Source organism: Amblyraja radiata, chromosome 21, assembly GCF_010909765.2.
Source record: "Amblyraja radiata isolate CabotCenter1 chromosome 21, sAmbRad1.1.pri, whole genome shotgun sequence".
Taxonomy (NCBI): Eukaryota; Metazoa; Chordata; class Chondrichthyes; order Rajiformes; family Rajidae; genus Amblyraja; species Amblyraja radiata.
Genome location: NC_045976.1, coordinates 32,384,175 through 32,409,895, shown reverse-complemented (window position 1 = coordinate 32,409,895; position 25,721 = coordinate 32,384,175). Strand labels below are relative to the sequence as shown.

At 45.7% G+C, this 25,721-nt stretch overlaps 1 protein-coding gene across 10 annotated transcripts in view; it reads right to left on the bottom strand.

Moving 5' to 3' along the window:
- Window positions 1-25,721, bottom strand: part of shank3 (SH3 and multiple ankyrin repeat domains 3) — a 541,235-nt gene that overhangs the window by 346,468 nt on the left and 169,046 nt on the right. For all 10 annotated transcript variants that reach the window (XR_004415240.1, XR_004415241.1, XM_033039988.1 and 7 more), the window contains exon 5: window positions 14,273-14,381. Coding sequence is in view for 8 of the 10 variants with exons in the window: in XM_033039988.1 (XP_032895879.1) it covers window positions 14,273-14,381 (109 nt within the window). In the remaining 2 variants the exon portion in view is untranslated. The remainder of the gene's footprint in view (window positions 1-14,272; window positions 14,382-25,721) is intronic.

The following is a 25,721-nucleotide window of genomic DNA, read 5'->3' as shown; positions in this document are numbered from 1 at the left end:
CATATGTCTGATGCATTCTTCCCAGCAACAACTGCTCCCAATTTACTCTCCCTAGCTCCTGCATTATAATATTGCAATCTGCCATACTCCAATTTAGTACCCCCCCCTCCCAGGTCCAGATTTATCTCTATTTGAAATAGTCTTAACACCTGTGGAGTTCTAATCACTATCCCCAAAATCCTCTTCCACTGATGCACCAGTCACTTGGCCTGGCTCATTCCTCAATACCACGTCTAGTATGATCCATCCTTGAATAGGACTGTCCACATAATGTTTTCAGAAGCCCTCTTGAATATTCTTAACAAACTCTGCCCTGTCAAAGCCTGTTGCACAATATTGGGGAAGTTAACGTTGTCTACTACAACAACCCTGTTCATTTTGCATCTTTCTGTAAGCTGTCTACATTTCCGTTGCCTATTTTTCCTCCCTCCTCTTTCACGATTGAACCATCTAAACCCTGGAACGTTGAACTGCGGGTCGTGTCCCTCTCACAACTAAGAATATGTTATTGATTGATTGGCTGAAAGATCATGGGAGCAAACCCTTCATCCCATCGAGTCCATGCCGATCATCGATTCTGCATTCACTTGTTCAATGTTACTCCATTTTCACATCTACTCCCTGCACACTAGACGCAATTTACTGAGGCCAATCAACCTATCAATCCACACGTCTTTGAGATGTGGCAAGAAACCAGAAAACCCAGTGGAAACCCAGTCACAATAATTCCACACAGGGGGGCACCCAAGGTCAGGTCAAACCTGGGTCTCTAATTATGTAAGACAGCAGCACTACAAGTTGTGCCACCCTTGTTTGTTGTGTTATTGTAGTAATGGGCCTGCAAAACCACAGCAAGTAAGAATTGTTGGGCATGTCACCTATTTACCTTGGCCATTCTGATAACATAGAATCAGAGAGTCATAGTGGAAACAGGCCCTTCGGCCCATCTTGCCAACACCGGCCAACATGTCTCAGCTACACTAGGCCCACGTTCCCGCGTTTGGTCCATATCCCTCCAAACCTGACCTATTCATGTACCTGTCTAACTGTTTCTTAAATGTTGGGATAGTTGCAGCCTCAACTACCTCCTCTGGCAGCTTGTTACATACACCAACCACACGTTGTGCGAAAAAGTTATCCCTCAGATTCCTATTAAATCTTTTCCCTCCACCTTAAACCAAAGTCCTATGGTCCTCGATTCATCTACTTTAGGCAAGAGACTGTGCATCAATTCCTCTCATGATTTTATACACCAAAAAGGCCTAAGGCAGGCAACGCCATTGTAGTGGGAGACTCCATTGTGAGAGGTATGGACAGGGGTTTCTGCGGCAACAGACGGGATGCGAGGATGGTGTGCTGCCTTCCTGGTGCCAGGATCCAGGATGTCACGGACAGAGTGCAGAAAATCCTCAAGGGCGAAGGTGAACATCCGGAAGTGGTAGTGCATGTCGGCACAAACGATGTCGGAAAGAAGGGGATGAATATTCTGCAGCGTGACTTTAGAGAGCTCGGAAAAATGCTGAAAAGCAGGACCTCCAGGGTTGTTATCTCCGGTTTGCTTCCAGTTCCTCGTGCTGGCGAGAGCAGGAACAGGGAGATACGGGACATGAACGTGTGGCTGAGGAACTGGTGCACGGGGCAGGGATTTAGATTCTTAGATCACTGGGATCTGTTTTGGGGTAAGGGGGAACTGTACAAAAGGGACGGATTGCATCTTAACAGGTGTGGGACCAGCATTCTGGCAGGCAGGTTTGCCACTGCTACACGGGTGGTTTTAAACTGAATAAGGGGGGTGGGGTGTCGAATGGGCTAGTGGAGGATGGAGTTAAAGGGAAAGGGTTTCTTAAATGTGTGAGCGTAGAGACAGAGGGGTGTAAAATGAGGGTAGAAGCAATAGGTAGCAAGGTGAAAAGTAAAAGTGGCAGGCCGGAAAATCCAGGGCAAAAATCAAAAAGGGCCACTTTTCAACAAAATTGTATAAAGGGTAAGAGTGTTGTAAAAACAAGCCTGAAGGCTTTGTGTCTCAATGCAAGGAGCATTCGTAATAAGGTGGATGAGTTGAATGTGCAGATAGCTATTAATGACTATGATATAGTTGGGATCACGGAAACATGGCTCCAGGGTGACCAAGGCTGGGAGCTGAACATCCAGGGATATTCAATATTCAGGAGGGATAGAGAGAAAGGAAAAGGAGGTGGGGTAGCGTTGCTGATTAGAGAGGAGATTAACGCAATGGAAAGGAAGGACATTAGTTTGAAGGATGTGGAATCGGTATGGGTAGAGCTGCGAAACACTAAGGGGCAGAAAACGCTGGTGGGTGTTGTGTACAGGCCACCAAACAGTAGTAGTGAAGTTGGAGATGGTATCAAACAGGAAATTAGAAAAGCGTGCGACAAAGGCAAAACCGTTATAATGGGTGACTTCAATCTACATATAGATTGGGTGAATCAAATTGGCAGGGGTGCTGAGGAAGAGGATTTTTTGGAATGTATGCCGGATAGTTATCTAAATCAACATGTAGAGGAACCAACGAGAGAGCAGGCTATTTTAGACTGGGTATTGAGTAATGAGGAAGGGTTAGTTAGCAGTCTTGTTGTACGTGCCCCCTTGGGCAAGAGTGACCATAATATGGTTGAGTTCTTCATTAGGATGGAGAGTGACATTGTTAATTCAGAAACAATGGTTCTGAACTTAAAGAAAGGTAACTTTGAGGGTATGAGACGTGAATTGGCCAAGATTGACTGGCAATTAATTCTAAAAGGGTTGACGGTGGATATGCAGTGGAAGACATTTAAAGACTGCATGGATGAACTACAAAAATTGTTCATCCCAGTTTGGCAAAAGAATAAATCAGGGAAGGTAGTGCATCCGTGGATAACAAGGGAAATCAGGGATAGTATCAAAGCGAAGGATGATGCGTACAAATTAGCCAGAAAAAGCAGCATACCGGAGGACTGGGAGAAATTCAGAGACCAGCAGAGGAGGACAAAGGGCTTAATTAGGAAAGGAAAAATAGATTATGAAAGAAAACTGGCAGGGAACATAAAAACTGACTGCAAAAGTTTTTATAGATATGTGAAAAGAAAGAGATTAGTTAAAACAAATGTATATAACCATATAACAATTACAGCACGGAAACAGGCCATCTCGACCCTTCTAGTCCGTGCCGAACACATAATCTCCCCTAGTCCCATATACCTGCGCTCAGACCATAACCCTCCATTCCTTTCCCATCCATATAACTATCCAATTTATTTTTAAATGATAAAAACGAACCTGCCTCCACCACCTTCACTGGAAGCTCATTCCACACAGCTACCACTCTCTGAGTAAAGAAGTTCCCCCTCATGTTACCCCTAAACTTCAGTCCCTTAATTCTCAAGTCATGTCCCCTTGTTTGAATCTTCCCTACTCTCAGTGGGAAAAGCTTTTCCACGTCAACTCTGTCTATCCCTCTCATCATTTTAAAAACCTCTATCAAGTCCCCCCTTAACCTTCTGCGCTCCAAAGAATAAAGCCCTAACTTGTTCAACCTTTCTCTGTAACTTAGTTGCTGAAACCCAGGCAACATTCTAGTAAATCTCCTCTGTACTCTCTCTATTTTGTTGACATCCTTCCTATAATTAAGCGATCAAAATTGTACACCATACTCCAGAATTGGCCTCACCAATGCCTTGTACAAATGTAGGTCCCTTGCAGTCAGAAACAGGTGAGTTGATCATGGGGAACAAGGATATGGCGTACCAATTGAATAACTACTTTGGTTCCGTCTTCACTAAGGAAGACATAAATAATCTGCCGGAAATAGCAGGGGATCGCGGGTCAAAGGAGTTGGAGGAATTGAGTGAAATCCAGGTTAGCCGGGAAGTGGTGTTGGGTGAATTAAATGGATTAAAGGCCGATAAATCCCCAGGGCCAGATAGGCTGCATCCCAGAGTACTTAAGGAAGTAGCTCCAGAAATAGTGGATGCATTAGTAATAATCTTTCAAAACTCTTTAGATTCTGGAGTAGTTCCTGAGGATTGGCGGGTAGCAAACGTAACCCCACTTTTTAAGAAGGGAGGGAGAGAGAAAACAGGGAATTACAGACCAGTTAGTCTAACATCGGTAGTGGGGAAACTGCTAGAGTCAGTTATTAAAGATGGGATAGCAGCACATTTGGAAAGTGGTGAAATCATTGGACAAAGTCAGCATGGATTTACAAAAGGTAAATCATGTCTGACGATTCTTATAGAATTTTTCGAGGATGTAACTAGTAGCGTGGATAGGGGAGAACCAATGGATGTGGTGTATCTGGACTTCCAGAAGGCTTTCGACAAGGTCCCACATAAGAGATTAGTTTACAAACTTAAAGCACACGGCATTGGGGGTTCAGTATTGATGTGGATAGAGAACTGGCTGGCAAACAGGAAGCAAAGAGTAGGAGTAAACGGGTCCTTTTCACAATGGCAGGCAGTGACTAGTGGGGTACCGCAAGGCTCAGTGCTGGGACCCCAGCTATTTACAATATATATTAATGATCTGGATGAGGGAATTGAAGGCAATATCTCCAAGTTTGCGGATGACACTAAGCTGGGGGGCAGTGTTAGCTGTGAGGAGGATGCTAGGAGACTGCAAGGTGACTTGGATAGGCTGGGTGAGTGGGCAAATGTTTGGCAGATGCAGTATAATGTGGATAAATGTGAGGTTATCCATTTTGGTGGCAAAAACAGGAAAGCAGACTATTATCTAAATGGTGGCCGACTAGGAAAAGGGGAGATGCAGCGAGACCTGGGTGTCATGGTACACCAGTCATTGAAAGTGGGCATGCAGGTGCAGCAGGCAGTGAAGAAAGCGAATGGTATGTTAGCTTTCATAGCAAAACGATTTGAGTATAGGAGCAGGGAGGTTCTACTGCAGTTGTACAGGGTCTTGGTGAGACCACACCTGGAGTATTGCGTACAGTTTTGGTCTCCAAATCTGAGGAAGCACATTATTGCCATAGAGGGAGTGCAGAGAAGGTTCACCAGACTGATTCCTGGGATGTCAGGACTGTCTTATGAAGAAAGACTGGATAGACTTGGTTTATACTCTCTAGAATTTAGGAGATTGAGAGGGGATCTTATAGAAACTTACAAAATTCTTAAGGGGTTGGACAGGCTAGATGCAGGAAGATTGCTCCCAATGTTGGGGAAGTCCAGAACAAGGGGTCACAGCTTAAGGGTAAGGGGGAAATCCTTTAAAACCGAGATGAGAAGAACTTTTTTCACACAGAGAGTGGTGAATCTCTGGAACTCCCTGCCACAGAGGGTAGTCGAGGCCAGTTCATTGGCTATATTTAAGAGGGAGTTAGATGTGGCCCTTGTGGCTAAGGGGATCAGAGGGTATGGAGAGAAGGCAGGTACGGGATACTGAGTTGGATGATCAGCCATGATCATATTGAATGGCGGTGCAGGCTCGAAGGGCCGAATGGCCTACTCCTGCACCTAATTTCTATGTTTCTATGTTTCTATGTTTCTACAAAATCACCCCTCATCCTCCTGCGCTCCAAGGAATAGGGTCCCAGCAGATTCAACCTCTCCCTATAGCATAGACCCTATAGTCCTGGCAACATACTCGTAAATCTTCATTGTATCCTTTCCAGCTTGACAACATCACTCCTATAACATGGTGCCCAGAACCGAACACAATACACTAAATGCGGCCTCACCAACGTCTTATACAACTGCAACATGATCTGCCAACTTCCATATTCAATATTCTGACCATGCACCTGCACTTCTAGATCCCTCTGCTCTACTACACTCCCCAGAGTCCCATTCACTGTGTAGGTCCTGCATATGTTTGACATCAAAATTAACATCTCACATTTCTCTGTATAAAATTCCGTCAACCATTCCTCAGCCAACCTGGCCGATCAATAACGATCCTGCTGCAATATTTCACAACCATCTTCACTATTTGCAAAACCATCCACTTTTGTATCATCAGGAAACTTGCTAATCTTGCCATGTATGTTCTCATCCAAATCATTGATATAGATGACAAACAGTAACGGGCCCAGCACTGAACCCTGAGGCACACCACTTGTCACAGGCCTCCAGTCCAAGAAGCTACCTTCCACCATCACCCGCTGCTTCCTTCTATGAAGCCAATTTCCTATCCATTCAGCTATCTCTCCGTGGATCCCATGTGATTTAACCTTCCAGAGGAGCCTACCATGCTGAACGTTGTCGAATACTTTGCTGAAGACCATATATATACATCCACAGCTCTGCCCTCAGCGGTGTTTTTGGTCATGTTTTCAAAAAACTCAATCAGATTTGTGAGACACCCACGTACAAAACCGTGCTGACTATCCCTAATCAGCCCTTGTCCATCTAAAAGCCTGTATATCTTATCCCTCAGAATAGTCTTTAGTAACTTTCCGACTGCAAATGTTAAGCTCACTGGCCTACAGTTCCCAGCATTTTCCCTGTAGCCCTTCTTGAATAGAGCACGTCCCAAACCAATAACCTTTACCACCAAAAAGGATTAGAAGGTCATGTACATGCAGATTCTCTTCCAGGTCACACACCATCCTGACTCGGAAAAAAACTGCCATTGTTTTTTTATTACTTTATTTATAAAGCACTTTAAACAACTACAGTTGCCACAAAGTGCTGTACATGAGAACTCATGAACAAAAAGCTATTACAAACAATTAAAGACCATTAAAAACCGTAAAACGAAGGACTATAAAAACACACTAAAAATTAAAAGACATTAAAAGCACTAAAAACAGGAGCAATGCCTCAGCCAGTGTCGAAAGCCAAAGAATAAAAATGTGTTTTTAGGGAGGATTTGAAGATGTACAGTGAGGGGGCCTGTCTGATGTGCAGCGGCAAGGTGTTCCAGAGTGCCGGAGCAACAACAGAAAAGGCTCTATCCCCTCTGAGCTTCCGCTTAGACCTTGGTACCTCAAGGAGCAGCTGATCAGCTGACCTGAGGCACCGGGCAGGAGCATATAGGTGGAGCAGCTCAGAGAGGTAAGGCGGGGCGAGCCCATTCAACGATTTAAAAACAAATAAAAGAATTTTGAAATGAACTCGAAAGTGCACTGGGAGCCAGTGTAGGGAGGCCAAAATTGGCGTAATGTGCTCCCTCTTTCGAGTTCCAGTCAAAAGGCGAGCGGCAGCATTTTGAACAAGCTGGAGACGAGCCAATGAAGCTCGTGCGACTCCAGAGTAGAGTGCGTTACAGTAATCCAGCCAGTTTCAACATGATTGTGTAGGAGTCCTGGAACCATGTCACCTAACAAAATCATGGGAGTCAAATCAAATCAGATACTACTGTGCATAAATATAATAAAGTCAAACTCAGATGCAATAGGTAGAGCACTCTGATGCAGAATGCAGAATATAGTTCTCAGCATTGTGGCACACAAATAAACTGAGAAATTAGGCTGTTTGTTGATATCTAAATAAAATTCCATTTGTAAATCTCAAGATACTGAAATAGTTGGCATCTGCATTAACATCCCAGGGAATAACATTAACAGAAACTGAACTAGACTGGTAACATAAATGTTGTGGTGACCAGAGCAGGTTGAAGCCAACCTTTTCTCCAAAGAATGATATTCCCTGATGAAGGGTCTCCTATTCCCGCAGAGTTATTCCAGCTTTTTGCGTCTACCTTCTTAACAGCACAAACATTTCCACCACCTATAAGGCACATATCAAAAGTGTGATGGATTATTCTTCACTAGGTTGGATGACTCCAGCTCTACCAACCCTCTAGAAATTAACATCACAAAGAACAATGCAAGTCCTTTATGTAAAAGCCGGGTCTCACATTGCGAGTTGACACAAGAAGTACCCCAAGTGAAAGACTCGTGCTTGTGTACAAGATTGCAAGTGTATGATCAAGAGTTTAACTGAGTTCCCACGGGTATGACAAGTTTGCCGTTTACTTGTCATTTCTGCGATGTTCCAAGTTCGTCTCCCGAGTTACTCTTGAGCCAATCCTGATTGAAGGTTTGTTTTAATAAGCAACAGTGTTATGTTTTAATAAGCAACAGTGTTAAAGAAGACCTCTCCATCCTGTGGCTTTGTTTTAAAGATAGAATTCAACGTGGCCGCATCTACTGATGTGACCTACAAAGGGAAAATGCGCACCATCCAGTGTCAGAGCAGTTATACTTATGATTTGTTTGAAACACACAGGTTTGATATGCTTTAATTGAATTTACTGCCATGTCTACACACTGCGGGGAGATGGGAGATGAAATCTTTGAATGTGGTCGGATGTGCACATTAGATTGTTGCGATACAACTTCTGATGGTAGTAGCATAATGAATTCTGAAGTGTATAGACATAACCTATCTGCTCAAGTTCAAACAAATCTCAAAACTCATTGGCCGGCGGTTCATTCTACAGCAAGACAATGATCCCAAACATACTGCTAAAACAGCAAAGGAGTTTTTCAAAGCTTAAAAAATGGTCAATTCTTGAGTGGCCGTCATTCACCCGATCTGAACCCAATTGAGCATGACTTGTATATGCTGAAGAGAAAACTGAAGGGGACTAACCCCCAAAATAAGCATAAGCTAATGATGGTTGTGTGGCGGTCCCTGGGGGGTAGGCCACTCCTTGGATCATCCCCCTCGCCGATTGAGGGACAGAGGCGTTGGTCTGCCACGGGGCTTCCAGAGGACCCTCGGTTGTGTGTGCTCTCGCTGTGTGATTAAAGACTACTGTTTGAACCTGCCTGACGTCTGGCCTTTTCCTGACCTCGTCCAGGTCGCTACAGCTGTAACACAGGCCTGGCAGAGCATCACCAGAGTACACACCCTGCAACCGGTGATGTCCATGAATCGCAGGCTTCAAACAGTCATTGCATGCAAAGGATATGCAACAAAATACTAAAAACTACTACTTTCATTTACATGACATTGCTGTGTCGCAAACATTAAGGTGCCCTGAAATGAAGTGCACATTGTCAGATTTTACAGCCACTCTTTACAGTCCGGGGCCACTCTGGGGGATGGGAATCAGTGGGCACACCGTCTTGTTCTTGGGGTGGCGGATGAGGGGGCGCAGCTTGGGCTGTGGGCGAACTGCCACTTGTCGCCGTAGCGGCCCATCGGGGAGCGGGTTCCTCTGGAGTTAGAGCGGGGCTGGGCTGGAGTTGCTGCTGGCTGTGGGTCTCTGGGTTCTCCGTGCTTGCAGTGGGCCTGGTGGGCCTGGAGGTCGGTGTCCCGTTGGTCCTGATGTCTCCGGCCACCCCCCTGGACAGGAGCTGAGACTGGGAACTGTACCGCCCTTGCCCCCACCCTCTGCAACTGCAAACAACCCCACTCTCCTGCTCACCTAACCCACCCATCCCCCCCCCCCCCCCCACCTTTCCCTCCCAACTCCAGTCCCGTCCCGACCCCCTGGGAAACTGAAGGGAGCGACTGCCCCGGGGCGACTGGCACTGACCTGCTGGCATCACCGACGTGAAGACAGTGCAAAGCCCCCACCCCGGTGCAATGGGCGGGGAGCTGGAGAGGGGAGGGAAGGGGTCACACACATGGCCTGGAAGCAGAGGGGTGTAGGTGGGGGTGGTGACAGATAGGGCCAACAATGAGTGGAGAAAGACAGAAACACTGACGTGCAACAGTGCATGATCTCTCTCGCGTTATGGCAGGTGATTGTCGCCTGCCCGCTGTTTCTGACGCTAAAGCCTTGGGATCTTTGCCCTTCGTGTTGGCGTGGAGGGGGAGGGGGGTATTGTGCTGTTTGATCGCCCCCTGCTATCCCAGGGACAGGGAGACACAGCGGCTTTTGAGGCTGGTGGGCAATCACTTCCAAAGTGTCTGCCCACACAGTCAGCACACCTCTCCTACACTTGTCTCCCGCACTAAGATCATCCCGCAGAGAATGATCCCAGCCTAACCCAAGAGCCATGTCACTCCAGACAGATTAATGACGCCCCCCCCCCCCCCCCAGCCTCTCCACCTCAACTCACGCCTGGTAAGACTAAGGTTTGGCTGATGTCTCTAACAGTTTTATTCTTGTTTCTCAGTCTCATAATGACTTCTTTGACTTTCATTGGCACAACTTTGGTCCTCATGTTGATAAACAGCAATAAAAGTTTCCAAAGGTGATGGAAAGACTGGAAGAAAGACTAGGTGCTGAGAGCTCTCTTATACCTGCATTAAGGAGGCAATTAAACACACCTGAGCAATTACAAACGCTTGTGAAGCCATGTGTCCCGAACATTATGGTGCCCTGAAATGGGTAAATGCAGTTGTAATTTCTACATGGTGAAACCAAAAATGAAAAAAATGGCCTTTAATAAAACCTGACAATGTGCACTTTAACCACATGTGATTTTTTTTCTATTACAATCTCAAATGGTGGAGTACAGAGGCAAATAAATAAATGATGGGTCTTTGTCCAAAACATTATGGAGTGCACTGTATCCCTCCCTCCTAACCTCATTCTCCTGCCTTCTCCCCATAACCTCTGACACATGCACTAATCAAATATCTATCCATCTCTGCCTTAAAAATATCCACTGACTTAGCTCTACAGCCTTCTGTGGCAAAGAACTCCACAGGTACACCATTGAAGAAACGTCTCTTCTTCTCTTTCCTAATAGAACGTCCTTTAATTCTGAGGCTATGACATCTGGTCCCAGACTCTCCACTAGTGGAAACATCCTCTCGACATCCACTCTATCCAAGCCATTCACTATTTTGTATGTTTCAATGAGGTTACTCCTCTTTCTTCTAAACTCCAGTGAGCACAGGCCCAGTGCTGACAAATACTCTTCTTAGGTTAACCTACTCATTCCGGGGATCATTCTTGTAAACCTCCTCAGGACCCTCTCCTAAGCCAGCATAACCTACCTCTGATATGGTGCCCCAAATTGCTCACAATATTCCAAATGCAGCCTTACCAGCGCCTTATAGAGCCTCAGTATTACATCCCTGTTTTACAAGCCCTCTTGAAAAAATGTTAGCATTGAGTTTCCTTTTTTTACTATCGATTCGACTTGCAGATTAACTTTTTGGGGAATCCTGCACCAGCACTCCCAAGTCCCTTCGCACCTCCGAATTCTGATTTCTCTCCCCATTTAGAAAATAGTCTATGCCTTTATTCCTCCTACCAAAATGCATGACTCCACACTTTGATACACTATATTTAATCTGTCACTTCTCTGCCCACTCTCTCAACCTGTCCTTCTGCAGAGTCTTTGCTTTCTCTACACTACCTGCCCTTCCACCTTTTTTCATATAATTTGCAAAGTTGGCCACAAAGACTTCAATCCCCTCGTCCAAACCATTATTATACAAAGTGAAGAGTATCGGCCTCAGCCCGACCCCTGCGGAACTCCGCTAGTCATGTGCAGCCAACCAGAAAAAGCCCCCTTTATTGTCTTCTGCCATCCAGCCAACCTGCTATCTATGCTAGCATCTGCCCTTTGATACCTTGGTCTCTCATCTTCCTTAGCCTCTCCCCTCTCTCCACTCCCCTCCCCTTCCCTCTCCTCCCCTTCATTTTCAACTATCTAGGTTACAGTGAGATCCCCCACTCATCCTCTTAAACTGCAATGAGTACAGGTCCAGAGACAACAAACACTCCTTAAACATTGACACAAGTATCCCCGGGATCATTCTCTTCACCTCCTCTGGACCCTCTCATTGCCTACACATCCAGATATGGGGTCCAAAACTGCTCACAATTTCCATAATTTGGTACTGTGCTACAAGTTTACTTTTAGAAACAATATATTAAGTGCAGAGTATACATGGATTATGGAAAGCTATGAAATGAGTATGTTGGGTGGGTACAGTGTACATGGTGGTCATTCATGGCCTGTTTGCCTTTTTTGTTTCATTTTTTCTTTTGAGGCTTTGCACAATATTTCAAGCATCCTCTGAAGATTATATATTTTATGAATTGCAAATGACAATCCTAAATATGTCACATGCGGAATATAAAACTGATGTGCTTTTGTTACGACATAACCATTACAAAATAATTGAGATTCTACTCCAAAATGGCAGTTATCTATATTACTAAAAGCTCCCTTCCAGAGGGACTATAACACCCGGAGGTGCTGAGTGCCTCAGTCAATCTCTGCAAGATGGGGGAGCGGGAGGATCACGTCTCTCAGCCTGAGCTGTGAATAATACTGAACACATGTCTACTAAACTGTGAGTGGTTTTACTGACCTTTCAATGTCCTTAATGTGGTTTGAAACTATAGTTTGGAAATAGTTTGCTAAAGCTGTGTTGCCTAATTAAAGTTGCCTTGCTTAATTAAAGTTGCCTTGCCTAATTAAAGTTGCCTTGCCTAATTAAAGTTGCCTTGCCTAATTAAAGTTGCCTTGCCTAATTAAAGTTGCCTTGCCTAATTAAAGTTGCCTTGCCTAATTAAAGTTGCCTTGCCTCATTAAAGTTGCCTTGCCTCATTAAAGTTGCCTTGCCCAATTAAAGTTGCCTTGCCTAATTCAAGTTGCCTTGCCTTCTATATAATTAAAAGTCTAATCTTGACCACTTCCTGTTTGCCCTTTATATTGATTTTAGAAAAAATACTGCCACGTACGGCTGTGATTTTTGGCCATCTTACTCAGAGTCCCCCTCCGCTCACTAGGTGCCAAGGAATTTTCCCATCGGTGAAAAATAAAAGAGTTATTAGTGTTTAAGAAATGTTGAGATTCTCCCTCCTGTCAATCACTCCATGAAGGCCACTCCCCTTCTGGTGGGAGGCGGGAGGAACTATAAAACCCAGAAGTGTGGGCGTGGCTCAGTCTCTGCAAGATGGAGGAGGGAGAGGTCACGACTCACTGTCTTTAGTGGCCTTGCACCCTGCTTGAAATGGTATGAAACTGCACTTGAATTTGGTGGCCTTGCTCCCTGCTAGAAGTTTTATGAAACTGCACTTGAATTTGGTGACCTTGCACCATGCTTGATGTGGTAAGAAACTGCACTTGAATTTGGTGGCCTTGCACCCTGCTTGAAATGGAATTTCAAGGAATAGCCGTGAGTCAACTGTCAGCCCACCAGCCGTGAGTGAGTGAGCTGCCAGCACAACAGGCTTGAGTGACTGAGCCGCCAGCCCAAGAATCCATTCGGCCCACAATGTCCATACTAGCCTTCTGGAAACCAGTCCCTTTAGCCCACAACACCCATACTAGTGTTCCCCCCACACTGGCCACCAATATTGGAATTGGTGGAGAGGTGGAATATTGTGTTGGGGGACCAGCCCTCCTGTGTGATGCTGGGATCCAACAGGTCCCACTTAGTCTAGTATGATATATAAGTTCCTACATGTAAATATCACCAACAATGTGTCCTGGTCCAACCACATTGATGTTCTGGCCAAGAAAACACACCACTGCCTCTACTTCCTCAGAAGGCTACGGACATTCAACATTTTTCCAATGACTGTTACCAATTTCTACGGATGCATCACGTAAAGCACCCATCACAGCTTGATATGGCAACTGGTCTGCCCAAGACCGTAAGAAATTGCAGAGAGTTGTGAACACAGCCCATTCCATCATACAAATCAGCCTGCCTCTGCCCAACCTCCCCCATTAACTCCATCTATAATTCACATTGCTTCAGGATGGCAACCAATATATTCAAGTACCACATCCGGCCATACACTCTGCTCCCCTTTCCCCGTGGTCAGAAGGTAAATAATCTTAGAAGCACATACCACCAGATTCAAGAACAGCTTCTTCCTTGCTGTTATCAGACTCTTGAACTGACCTCTCATATGCTTGGGATGAATTCCCAATCTTCCAATCGACCTCGTTGTGGACCAAGCATTATTTTCACCTGCACTTTGTCTATAACTACAACACTATATTATGTATTAATTTTCTCTTTTGCACTACCTGATGTACTGCTGCAGGGCATGATTAGCCTCCAAGGCACACTAACCAAAGTTTTTCTGTTGTATTTCACTACACAAGACAATGATAAATCAATACCAAGGAGCCAGGTGAGCTGCTTCTAAAAGAAGAGACAGGAAATAATTGAAAGAAAGGAACAAAATTTTGAAAAAGAATATTGACAGAGACGCAGAAAAAAAGGAGAAAATTATTGGAGACTGAAGTAAAATAAAGGAAATAACAAACCTTTTGTTTAATGTTGTATAAATCTTTAATTCCTGGAAGTCTGTTATTTGAGCGTGGATATGAAATGTCACTCAAACTGTTCAGACTGGAATTACAATTGCTCTTTTTTGATAAGTAAATGCAGAAATGTTTGGCACTTGTCTCAATATAAGAATAATAGAATTGCCTCACCTCCACTGTCAGGATCATGGAAATTCGGATCCAATCCTTTCTCTAACAGTTTACCAACTTTCTCTACGTGATGATACTGGATGTACTCCATAAACTTCTTAAGATTCGCCTAAAAAAGGAGACAAGAAAAACAACAAATACCCTTCAATGAAACTGTAAACAAAAAGGTGAAAATTGAGCAGGAACAAGGGAGTGATTGTAACAAATACTGAGACATTTCCCTTTTAAATATGGCAGAAATAGTAGTTGACTGTGTTACACTTGAGAGTGGATTGGAGAAAGCATTAGTTGAACGTGGTTTGCCAAATTCCCAGTGCAGGTTTGGAACCGTGAGATTCATAATGGATTTCTCAGCTTGGGAGTTGTGAGAGAAATGCTCTGAATAAAGAGGAGCATAATATATTGCTTTAACCAATGCCATCAAGGCATTTGATTATGTGAGTAGCAGTTATTAATTCAAACTAGGGAAGACAATAGTCTGTTAGCCAATGCTGCTCAGTGTGATCTATTCCCTTCAGGACAAGAACAGTTGCAATAGGCAAAACTTGAGCTTATTGAGATTTGCAGCAAGGTCAAGCAGAATAGTATTCCGGCACATCTATTTGCCATATTTTTCTTATTACTGCTATTATATGCCTTCAGTGGGTGTTTAGTTACACATCAGATATAAAAATGTTCAGCATGGGGACAGGCCCTTCACCCTCCAAACCTAAACAATATGCTTGAAATCAATCAAGTTCATCTTATTGCCTGTATGGCCCTGCAACAGTATCAATGCACTCAGAGTATCAATGTTATGCTAATGTGAAATTAAAATGCAGAGCATGTGCTAAAGGCCCTGTCCCACCAGCGCGACCAAACGGAAGCTGAGTTCGCGCTAAGTCAGGGCTCGAAATTAGCGATTGCCCGGGTGCCACTGACCACTCAAAGCGCCGCCGGGCAACCTAAACACCGAGTCATTTTGCTCGGCTTGGCAACCAGATACTGGTTTGTACCGAAGATAGACACAAAAAACTGGAGTAACTCCGCGGGTCAGGCAGCATCTCTGGAGAAAAGGAACGCGACGTTTTGTGTCGGCGGTGACGGCTGTATTACGTGGGAAAGATACTAGGTACGGGGTGAGGAAGGGTCGGAGCGAATGACGGGCCCCGAACAGCGGCAGCAGCGGCCACAACAGCGGCTCCATCTCCTCCTCCTCCCACACCCCGCCCGCCATGATAGCGGCTGCTGCTTGCAAACCCGTTAACGGCGCTTTCAAAACAAACCCTCCCGCACGCCGAGGCCGGGAGGAGGGAGGGAGGGGGAGGCCTCGGCGTGCGGGAGGGTTTGTTTTGAAAGCGGCGTTAGCGGATTTGCAAGCAGCGGTCCTTATCAGGGCGGGCAGGGTGCGGGAGGAGGTGGTGATGGAGCCGCTGTTACGGCCGCAGCTGCCACTGTGTGGGACCCGTCATTCGCTCCGACCCTTCTGAAGCAGCTGCACCAAAGATACTATAGCTAAGGGATGTTTGAGCTGCACCGCTTGGCCCCACACCTTGCTGTTGGCTGGCGGAGGAGGGAGGCGGTGGCGAGGAGTTCCCAACGGCCAAGGCAGCGGGGCGATGTTGTCCGAGGAACGCTGACCTTCCTTCCTCCATACCTCACCCCCCTTCTCCCTCTCTCTCTCTCTTGTCCGCCCCCTCCCCCCCCCCCTTATCATAGGACCCCTCCTCTCCATCCTGCACTGATCCTCATTCCTGCCTCTATTCAAGTCCTCACTGACATCCCCTGTGCTCCCCTCCACATCACCCCCCCTCCCCCAATCTATTCATCCTGCGCTGATCACCCTATCCACCTCGCATTGATTCTCCTGCCACGCCCCCCCCCCCTCCCCCCATCCATCCTACACTGGTCCCCCAATTCACCCAGTACTTACACCTTTCCCAACCATCCTGCACTTCTCCTCCATCCATCCTGTACTGATCCCCCATCCATCCTGTACTAATCCATGCATTCATCCCGTACTGACCCACCCTCCATTTACCCTGCACCTTCCCCCCATTCATCCTGCACAGGCCCTCCGATCCACACTGTACTGACCTCCCCCCCCATTCATCCTGCACTGATCTCCCCCCCCCCCATCCATCCTGTACTGATCCTCCCATTCAAGAAAAATGGGGGGGAACAGTCTGAAGAAGGGTCTCGACCCGAAACGTTGCCTATTTCCTTCGCTCCATAGATGCTGCCTCACCCGCTGAGTTTCTCCAGCACTTTTGTCTACCCCCATCCATCCCGTACTGAACCCCCCCATTCAGCATCACTGACATCCCCTGTGCTCTCCCCTCACAATTTTATCTACTCCAACCAGCACGTACTAATTCACCTGCCTCAATCCATCCATTCTGCACCGACTGAATTCTAACCCCCCCCCCCCCCGCCATCTATCCACCCCGCACTGATTCACACACACCCCCCTCCCTGACCCAATTGTGCTGGAAATGTCTTCAGAGCGAACATTGACTGTTTGATAACGGAATGCAATCAAACGTGTTTTAATTCCCAATGTTATTATTTGTTTTAATCCATAAAGATTGATTAATTAAATTGTGAACACGTGAAACATTAAAACCGCAGTGTTCGATTGTCACTGCTGCCATTGACACATTATTACAGAATTCATTTTAACGGCAAATCAATGCTCTTAATATGGAGTATCAGTACTGTGGTTATTTAATGAGCAACATTCACAACTATACATACGCATATATGTTACCATGGTCCAGGATTTATTGACACAGGTTGAGCATACACTGAATAATCCAACCACATTTTAGTTTGGAAGTGGAAAGAACTAATAGAAATTGCATTAATTGCAATGTGTAGAAAGAGTTGAGATACTGTCTTATAATTTTGCTGCATGTCATTGTGGGATATATCATGTCTTGATTGGTGAATATGTTTAGTTTGTGACATTATTTGAAGCAGAAATAATATGTGAATGCTTCATTGAGTATAATTCCGACTGGTAACTACGCACTTCGTCTGAGCACATTATCGTCATGCAAGCCATCTTAAATGACCTCCTAAACTGTCATTTGGCAACCTAAAAAGCTGCCAAGGTTGCCCAGCTGGCAGCAGGGAAAAAAAGTTAAGCGAGAGCCCTGTAAGTACGCGGTAAGTACACGCTAAGTACCCGGTAAGTTTGCGCTAAGTTTGCGTCATACTTACCAATCAGCTGGGCAGGAGGCGGGCCTACTGATTTTGGACGTCGCATGGCGTCGGGCGGTGACGTCATCACGCAATGGCATGCCGGGCGGTGACGTCATCGCGCAGCGGCATGCGCTAGGCGTACGCCGTCAGGGCGCAGCGTACGTCTTCAATGGGCCTGCGGGCCGACAGGCTGTTGCCGCGCGGAATTTTTGGACAGTGCAGGATTTTCGGATCCCCGTGCGATGTCGGGATCAGCACCGCACAACTCCATATGCCTCCGCCGATCGAGTGGGACTGGCCCCGCGCGGCCGTACGCCACAAGCGACCACGTTTGGTCGCGTTAGACGCATGCAATTGCATGCTGGTGGGACAGGCCCTTAACACTGTATTCTTTGCCACAATTGTGCAAACAACTGCAACAGAATGTGAAATGTACTTTAGAAAGCACACAAATCCTTTTAGGTTCGGCAGAGGTTTACTTGCACCACCTCCAACCTTATCTGCAGTATCCTTTATTCAAGATGTAGACTCTTATACATTGGCAAGACCAAACATAGACCGGGCGATCGTTTCGCTGAACACCTTCACTCAGTCGCCTGAACCTACCTGATCTCCTGGTTGCTAAACACTTTAGTTCTCCATCGCCTTCCTACACAGCTTACCCCTTATTCTTAAACTGTGGCCCCTAGTTCTGGACTCCCCCAACATCGGGAACATGTTTCCTGCCTCTAGTGTGTCCAAGCCCTTAACAATCTTATATGCTTCAATGAGATCCCCTGTCATCCTTCTAAACTCCAGAGTGTACAAGCCCAGCTGCTCCATTCTCTCAGCATATGACAGTCCCGCCATCCTGGGAATTAACATTGTACAATACATGAACCGTGCAAAAAAAAATTCATCCAACATTTTCGGAGGCTATACCAATTATTCAATGCAGTCTACATCCATTGCTCAAATTTCACAAATTTATCCCCCATCCTTTCCACTCATGTGGCCCACTGGCGTGGAAACCCTTCCCTTAATTTGAGGGGTGTCTCCACCACACCCTGCCCCCCATGTTCAGCAGCGGAAGGAACCTAGCCTGTGGTTCTCCCCCACCGAGCCTTGGCGTTGGCTGCACTGAGCTTCAGTGCGTCCCTCAGTACGTACTAATGCAGTCTGCAGCGGGCCAGTCGGCAACATTCCCCGATGGACATCTCGCTCCGCTGGGTTGTGAACAACACTCGGGCAGACCAAAGAGCGTCTTTCACCGAGTTGATGACCTTCCAGCAGCACTCGATGTCAGTCTCTGAATGCGTCCCTGGGAACAGTCCGTAAATCACAGAGTCCTCTGAGAACGGAGCTGTTCGGAATAAACTGTGACAGGGACCCTTGCAGACCTCTCCAGACTCTCTTTGCGAATCCACACTCTGCAAATAGGTGGGCAACCATCTCCTCTCCATAGTAGCCATCCCGAGGGCAGCGTGCGCTGGTAATGAGCTTCCGACGGTGCAGGAAGGATCTGACTGGGCGGGCTCCCCTCTCCGCCAGCCAAGCCAGGTCATGGTGCTTTTGTTGGTGAGTTCTGGCGATGAGGCATTTTGCCAGACAAGCTGGGCAGTCTGCTCTGGGAACCACGCCACTGGATCTATGGAGTCCTTTCCCTGCAGAGCCTGCAGGACGTTCCATGCTGACCACTGCCCGATGGACTTGTGGTCAAAGGTGTTGGTCCGGAAGAACCTTCCCACGAACTACAGATGGGGCGGCAATGTCCTGCTGACTGGCGCATTGCGTGGCATCTGCGTCAGGCCATCCTTCGCAACACCGGGTACAGGTAGAACCTCAGCAGTTAGTGACACTTGGTGCCCACGTGCCTTGGCTCTACGCTACCCTGATGCAGCCACACACAAAGATGGCCATCAGGGTGAGGACGACGTTGGGCACACTTTTACCCCTTTTTTCTGCCGACTTGGGCATTGTGGCCCCATCGCACCCGGTCCATCCTTGATCCCCAGGTGAACTGGAAGATGGCCTGGGTGATCCATGTGGCGTAGGATGGAGGGACAGGCCACACTTGCGCCAAGTACAGCCGCCCCGAGAGCACCTCACACCTGATGACCCCGTTATGGAGAGGGAGCATTGCTTCCACAGCTCCAGCTTCTTCCCACAGGCATGGCCTCGCTCTTCCTGTGGTTCACCCTGGGTCCCGTGGCTGACTCAAACTGGTCGCAGATGCTGATCAATCTGCGGACCGACCTTGGATCCGAGCAGAAGACGGCGACATCGTCCATGTACAGGGAGGTTTTGACCTGAGTGCCCTCACTGCCTGGCAATGTCACTTCTCTTATGCTCGCATCCTTCCTGATGGACTCGCAAAAGGTTCAATACAACAGATGAACAAAACAAGACAGGGGAGAGAGGGCAATCCTGCCTGACTCCAGACCTGACGGGGAAGCTGTCTGATTCCCACCTATTGATTTGGACTGCACTACAGATATCGGTGTAACGCAGTTGGATCCAATTTCTGATTCCCTTACCAAAGCCCATTTTGGAGAGCACGTCCCTCATGTACGTGTGCGATATCCTGTCGAAGGCCTTCTCCTGGTCTAAGCTGACTAGGCCGGCATCCACCCGTCTGTCCTGCACGTAGGCAATGGTATCTCTCAGCAGCGCCAGGCTGTCTGAGATTTTCCTGCCAGGTACAGCACAGGTTTGGTACGGGTGGATCACCCATCCCAGGGCAGACTTGACCAGGTTGGTGATGGCCTTAGACTGGATCTTATAATCAATATTCAACAATGTGATGGGTCTCCAATTCCTTATATCCTTCATCTCCCCCTTCTGCTTGTAGATTAACGTGATGCTGCCCTTCCTCATGGAGTCTGACATGCTGCCGGCTAGAAGCATGTCGATGTACACTTCCAGCAGGTCGGGCCCACACTGTCCCACAGAGCCGAATACAACTCGGCCTAGAGGACAGGCCATCCTAGACTGGGTATTGTTAAATGAGGAAGGATTAGTTAGCAATCTTGTTATGGAAAGCCCCTTGGGCAACAGTGACCATAGTATGGTGGAATTCTGCATTAGGATGGAAAGTGACACAGTTAATTCAGAGACTGGGTCCTGAAATTAAAGAAAGGAGACTTTGAAGGTATGAGATGGGAATTGGCTAGGATAGGCTGGCAAATTATACTTAAAGGGTTGACAGTGCAGATGCAATGGCAAAGATTTAAAGACCGCATGGATGAACTCCAAAAATTATTCATCCCTGTTTGGCGCAAAAATAAAACGAAGAAGGTGGCTCAACCATGGCTATCGAGGGAAATCAAGGATAGTGTTAAATCCAAGGAAAAGGCATATACATTGACCAGAGGAAGCAGCAATCCAGAGGACTGGGAGCAATTTAAAACTCAACAGAGAAGGACAAAGGGGTTAAGAAGGGGAAAAAAGAGCATGAAAGAAAGTTTGCGGGAAAAACTGACTAAAGGCTTCATTAGATATGTAAAAAGGAAAAGATTTGTGAAGACAAATGTAGGTCCCTTACAGGTGAATTTATAATGGGAAACAAAGAAATGGCATAACAGTTAAACGAGTACTTTGGTTTTGTCTTCACTAGGAAAGACACAAACAATCTCCCAGAAATACTAGGGGACCAAGGATCTAATGGGAAGGAGGAACTGAAGAGAATCAACATTAGTCAGGAAATGGTGTTAGATAAACTGTTGGGACTGAATGCAGATAAATCCCCAGGGCCTGATGGTCCGCATCTCAGAGGACTCAAGAAGGTGGCCGGAGAAATTGTGGATGCAGTGATCATTTTCCAATGTTCTCTCGACTCTGGATCAGTTCCTGTGGACTGGAGGGTAACTGATGTAACTCTTTTTAAGAAAGCAGGGAGCGAGAAAATGGGGAATTATAGACCAGTTAGCCTTACATCGGTAGTGGGAAAGAAACCCGAGTTGATTATTAAGATGTTATAGCAGCACATTTGGAAAGCATTGACAGGATCAGTCAGTCAGCATGGATTTATGAAAGGGAAATCATGCTTGACTTATCTTCTGGAATTTTATGGGGATTTTTTGAGAACAAGTAAAATGGATAAGGGAGAGCCAGTGGATGTGGTGTATCTGGACTTTCAAAAAGCCTTTAACAAGGACCCACACAAGACATTAGTGTGCTATATAAGAGCACATGGTATTGGGGGTAGGGTATTGACATGGATAAAGAACTGGTTGGCTGTAGGAATTAACGGGTCCTTTTCAGAATGGCAAGCAGTGACTAGCTGAGTGCCGCAGTTATTTACAATAAATATTAACGATTTAGACGAGGGAATTAAGTGTGACATCTCCAAGTTTGCGGATGACACAAAGCTGGGTGGCAGTGTGAGCTGCGAGGAGGATGCTATGAGGCTGCACGGTGACTTGGATAGGTGGGTGAGTGGGCAGATGCAAGGCAGATGCAGAATAATGTGGATAATGGTGAGGTCATCCATTTTGGTGCCAAGAACAGGAAGGCAGATTATTATCTGAATGGTGTCAGATTAGGAAAAGGGGAGGTGCAATGAGACCTGGGTGTTCTTGTACATCAGTCACTGAAAGTAAGCATGCAGGAGGATTTGAGTTTAGGAGCAAGGGGGTCCTATTACAGTTGTACATGGCCCTGGTGAGACCGCACCTGGAGTATTGTGTGCAATTTTGGTCTCCCAATTTGAGGAAGGACATTATTGCTATTGAGAGAGTGTAGCGTAAATTCACCAGGTTAATTCCCGGGATGGCAGGACTGACATATGATGAAAGAATGGGTTGACTGGGCTTGTATTCACTGGAATTAAGAAAGATGAGAGTGAATCGTATGGAACATATAAAATTCTCAAAGGATTGGACAGGCTAGATGCAAGAAAAATTATCCCATGTTGGGGGAGTCCTGAACCAGGGGGTCACAGTTTAAGAATTAGGGTAGGCCATTTAAGACTGTGACGAGGAAAAACTTTTTCACCCAGAGAGTTGTGAATCTGTGGAATTTTCTGCGCTGGAGTGGCCCTCCTTTCCGGAATGTCCCGTCCAGTGTTGCAAGTGCATTGTGATGTCACTGGGGTGCCCTTCCCTCCCGGAGTGTCCCGTCCTGCTTTGCGAGTGTCTTGTGACGTCATTCGGGTGCGCTGGAGTGCCCCTCGCTCCCGGAGTGTCCCGTCCTGCCTTGCAAGTTGATTGTGACCTCACAGGTTTTTTTTTTGCCGAAATGGGAGAGTTTTCTGGCTTTTTTTAAAACTAAAGGATTAAAAAGTGCGGAAATATAGGTGGGAATGTGACGGGAAGATGTTTATTGCCTCGACGGGGAAAATGTTAGTAGAATGGGTGAAAATGATAAGGCTGTGGCCTAGCGTTTGGAAGAAAATAGGAAAATAGAAATTGGCACACACACATACACACAGACAGCCACAAACAAGACGAAGAGTTTTAGTAATAGTATAGAAGATGGGGAAAAAACAGGAACGGGATACTGATTTTAGATGATCAGCCATGATCATATTGAATGGCGGTGCTGGCTCGAAGGGCCAAATGGCCTACTCCTGCACCTATTTTTCTATGTTTCTATTTACTTGAATAATCAAAATCCAAAAATTCTCTTAGATCACATCTTAACATTGGTTTCTAACGAATTAAATAATCATCTCTAAAAATTACCCGTTTTTTCCTCCATTCCACCAACTTCCACACTTAATGCATTCCCAATCTTTGCAATCTGTTGAAGTTGCACTCAGAGCAAGGTGCAACCACCATCTGACAGAAAGTGTTTCTAATTTCTCCAGATAAAGTTTCAGCTGATTATACTTGAAGCTTATTCTAATAAATAGTAGCTGCTGACTACCTAATTATTGTGACCTGTCATTTGTAATGATTATTTACCATTGATTAGGTCTGTAAATTAAACAAGGTAAAGTTAAATAACAGATAAATTCTAAATGCTGCCCCGAAGATGAAGTTTAGAAAGAGATTATAATTCTCATGTTCTCAATTTTCCCAAATTTCCGTTGAAGTTGCGCATTGATGAAAATGCTCCCACTCTGTGAATCGGAAATGTTTGCCTTCTTTAATCTATTTAAGATATGCTGCCAGCTGTTCGGCTATTCCCAAATTATGTTAGAAATGTTACCTCTACTACTGTATTACAAAGATATTCTGTACTTTAAAAAAATCTCCAGCATCAATTGCACAGTTGCATAACTACTTAGTCCCACAATAACACATTTTGGACTGACATTTCCACAAACCCACTGTTCAATAGTTCTGGAAACCCTGCCAGTATTTAGCTATTCTTTGGAAAATGTTTCCTAACAAAATTGGAATTGTTTTCTATTTCATATTCTGCTCCTACATAGGTACAGAGAAGTACGTCATTGGTGAGCGTACTCTACAATGAGGAATTTCATTGGCAACCACTTTTACTGAAATTCCAGAAAATCACTGATACTGGAAAGCGATGTACCACTGACCAACTAGCGCAGGAAATGAACCGTTTGATATCCCATCACAAATAAATAGAATAAAACTGAGAAAGATATCTACTGAATTACCCATAAATAATCTGCCTGCAAGATTAGACATGGCCCAATTCCAGTCTTTACGAATCCCTGCCAGTCTGTAATACACTTAGAATTATCAGATATTCACTGGCATAGAATGCAGGATACCTTACTATTGATGTTGGTGATATAGTGCTTCAGTGTTTGTTGCTCTAATTCTTCTGGAGTTATCTTCCTGCCCAGTACTGATCCCATCCTCTCAGCAGACTTATCCACTCTCAGAGATCTGGGCATACACATGCTGCTTTTATTCGAACAGCTTTTAGATTAAAATATTCCGGACTAAGTGAGATTTCTGTCACATGGCTCTCTCTCTTTACTCTCTCTGCAGTCAGTGACAGCCTTTACCACATTTGCCTATCAAATTGACAGGCTCCCCTACTTCTTTTCACAATTTGGATTCAACACAATCATTCTCTAACTAAAACAAACACCCATAATTATCAAAACAAGCTTTGTTCTACTAACTTACTTGTTTACCCAAGCATCACATGGAGATCCCTGTGAGTCTTGGTACTGCTGAATTAGAGTCTAAGCAATCAAAAGAGAGAAGCTCCCGTCTCAGATTCCAAAGGATGCATTTAGTAGTACTGCCATATAGAGATCATGTGAGACCACTGAGGTGTAAAAGTTTTGAATGGCTATATATCCATGAAACACATTTGGAAACTATAAATCTGAGCACAATTTGGAACATAGTATATAGGATACAAGTACTACTATATAAGCTAAATGATGTCCATGAGGAGAACTTGAATCACAGTGCAAGGGATGCTGTGGCCTCACTATTGAAATTGTGCATTTTTTCCCTGTGTCTTCCTTTATTATCACAGCACACTTTTACCTTTTATCAAATCATTGAATGGTAATAGTCTCAGCATCACGAGGAAACATCATTCCCCGTCTTACCCGATCATATCTTACTGGCATACAGAACCTTAGGTGCCATGTGTTCCTTATACCAGGGTAATGCTTAAGACATCCTCGATAAATTAATCAATAATTCAGGGTTGCCCATGATGGAGAGCTTGAAAATAAAAGTAAATTCATCATTGTTTTACCAGAATAATTCAGAAAAGCTGTGCTACTCAGTGCTAACTATTCAATCATACTCTTTGCTGGTTAACAGTGCTGAAGTTCACAGAGCTGTCGGTTCACAGCCCTAGCAACCCATGTTATTTGCCCTGGTTGCAATATTCACATGCTGGTAGAATGTAGGCAGAACAGATGTAAGGCTTGCCTGGTTGAAATCCCCAGCTGCCATGAAGAAAGCATCGGGATGTTCCCTCTGCTGCTCACTGATGTTGTTGTAGAGCTCTGTCATAGCGTCCTTCACGTCCGCGCTCGGTGGTACATAGACGACCGTTATGAAGACTGCCGTCAGCTCCCTCGGTAAGTAGAAGGGTCGGCATTTCACAGTCATTAGCTCTACGTGGGGTGAGCAGTAAGTAGAAACCACCACGACATCCCGACACCACGATCTGTTGACATACACAGCCAGGCCGCCTCCCCTACCGGCTAGCGAAGCTACTCTGGCAGCTCTGTATAGCATTAGCCCCTCCAGCTGGATCGCAGCGTCCGTGATGTTCTGGTTCAGCCTGGTCTCCGTAAGGGCGTAGACACAGCAGTTCCTCACGCTACGTTGAGAAGCTCTCCACACTCTGATGTAATCCATCTTGTTGTCGAGGGAGCAGACATTTC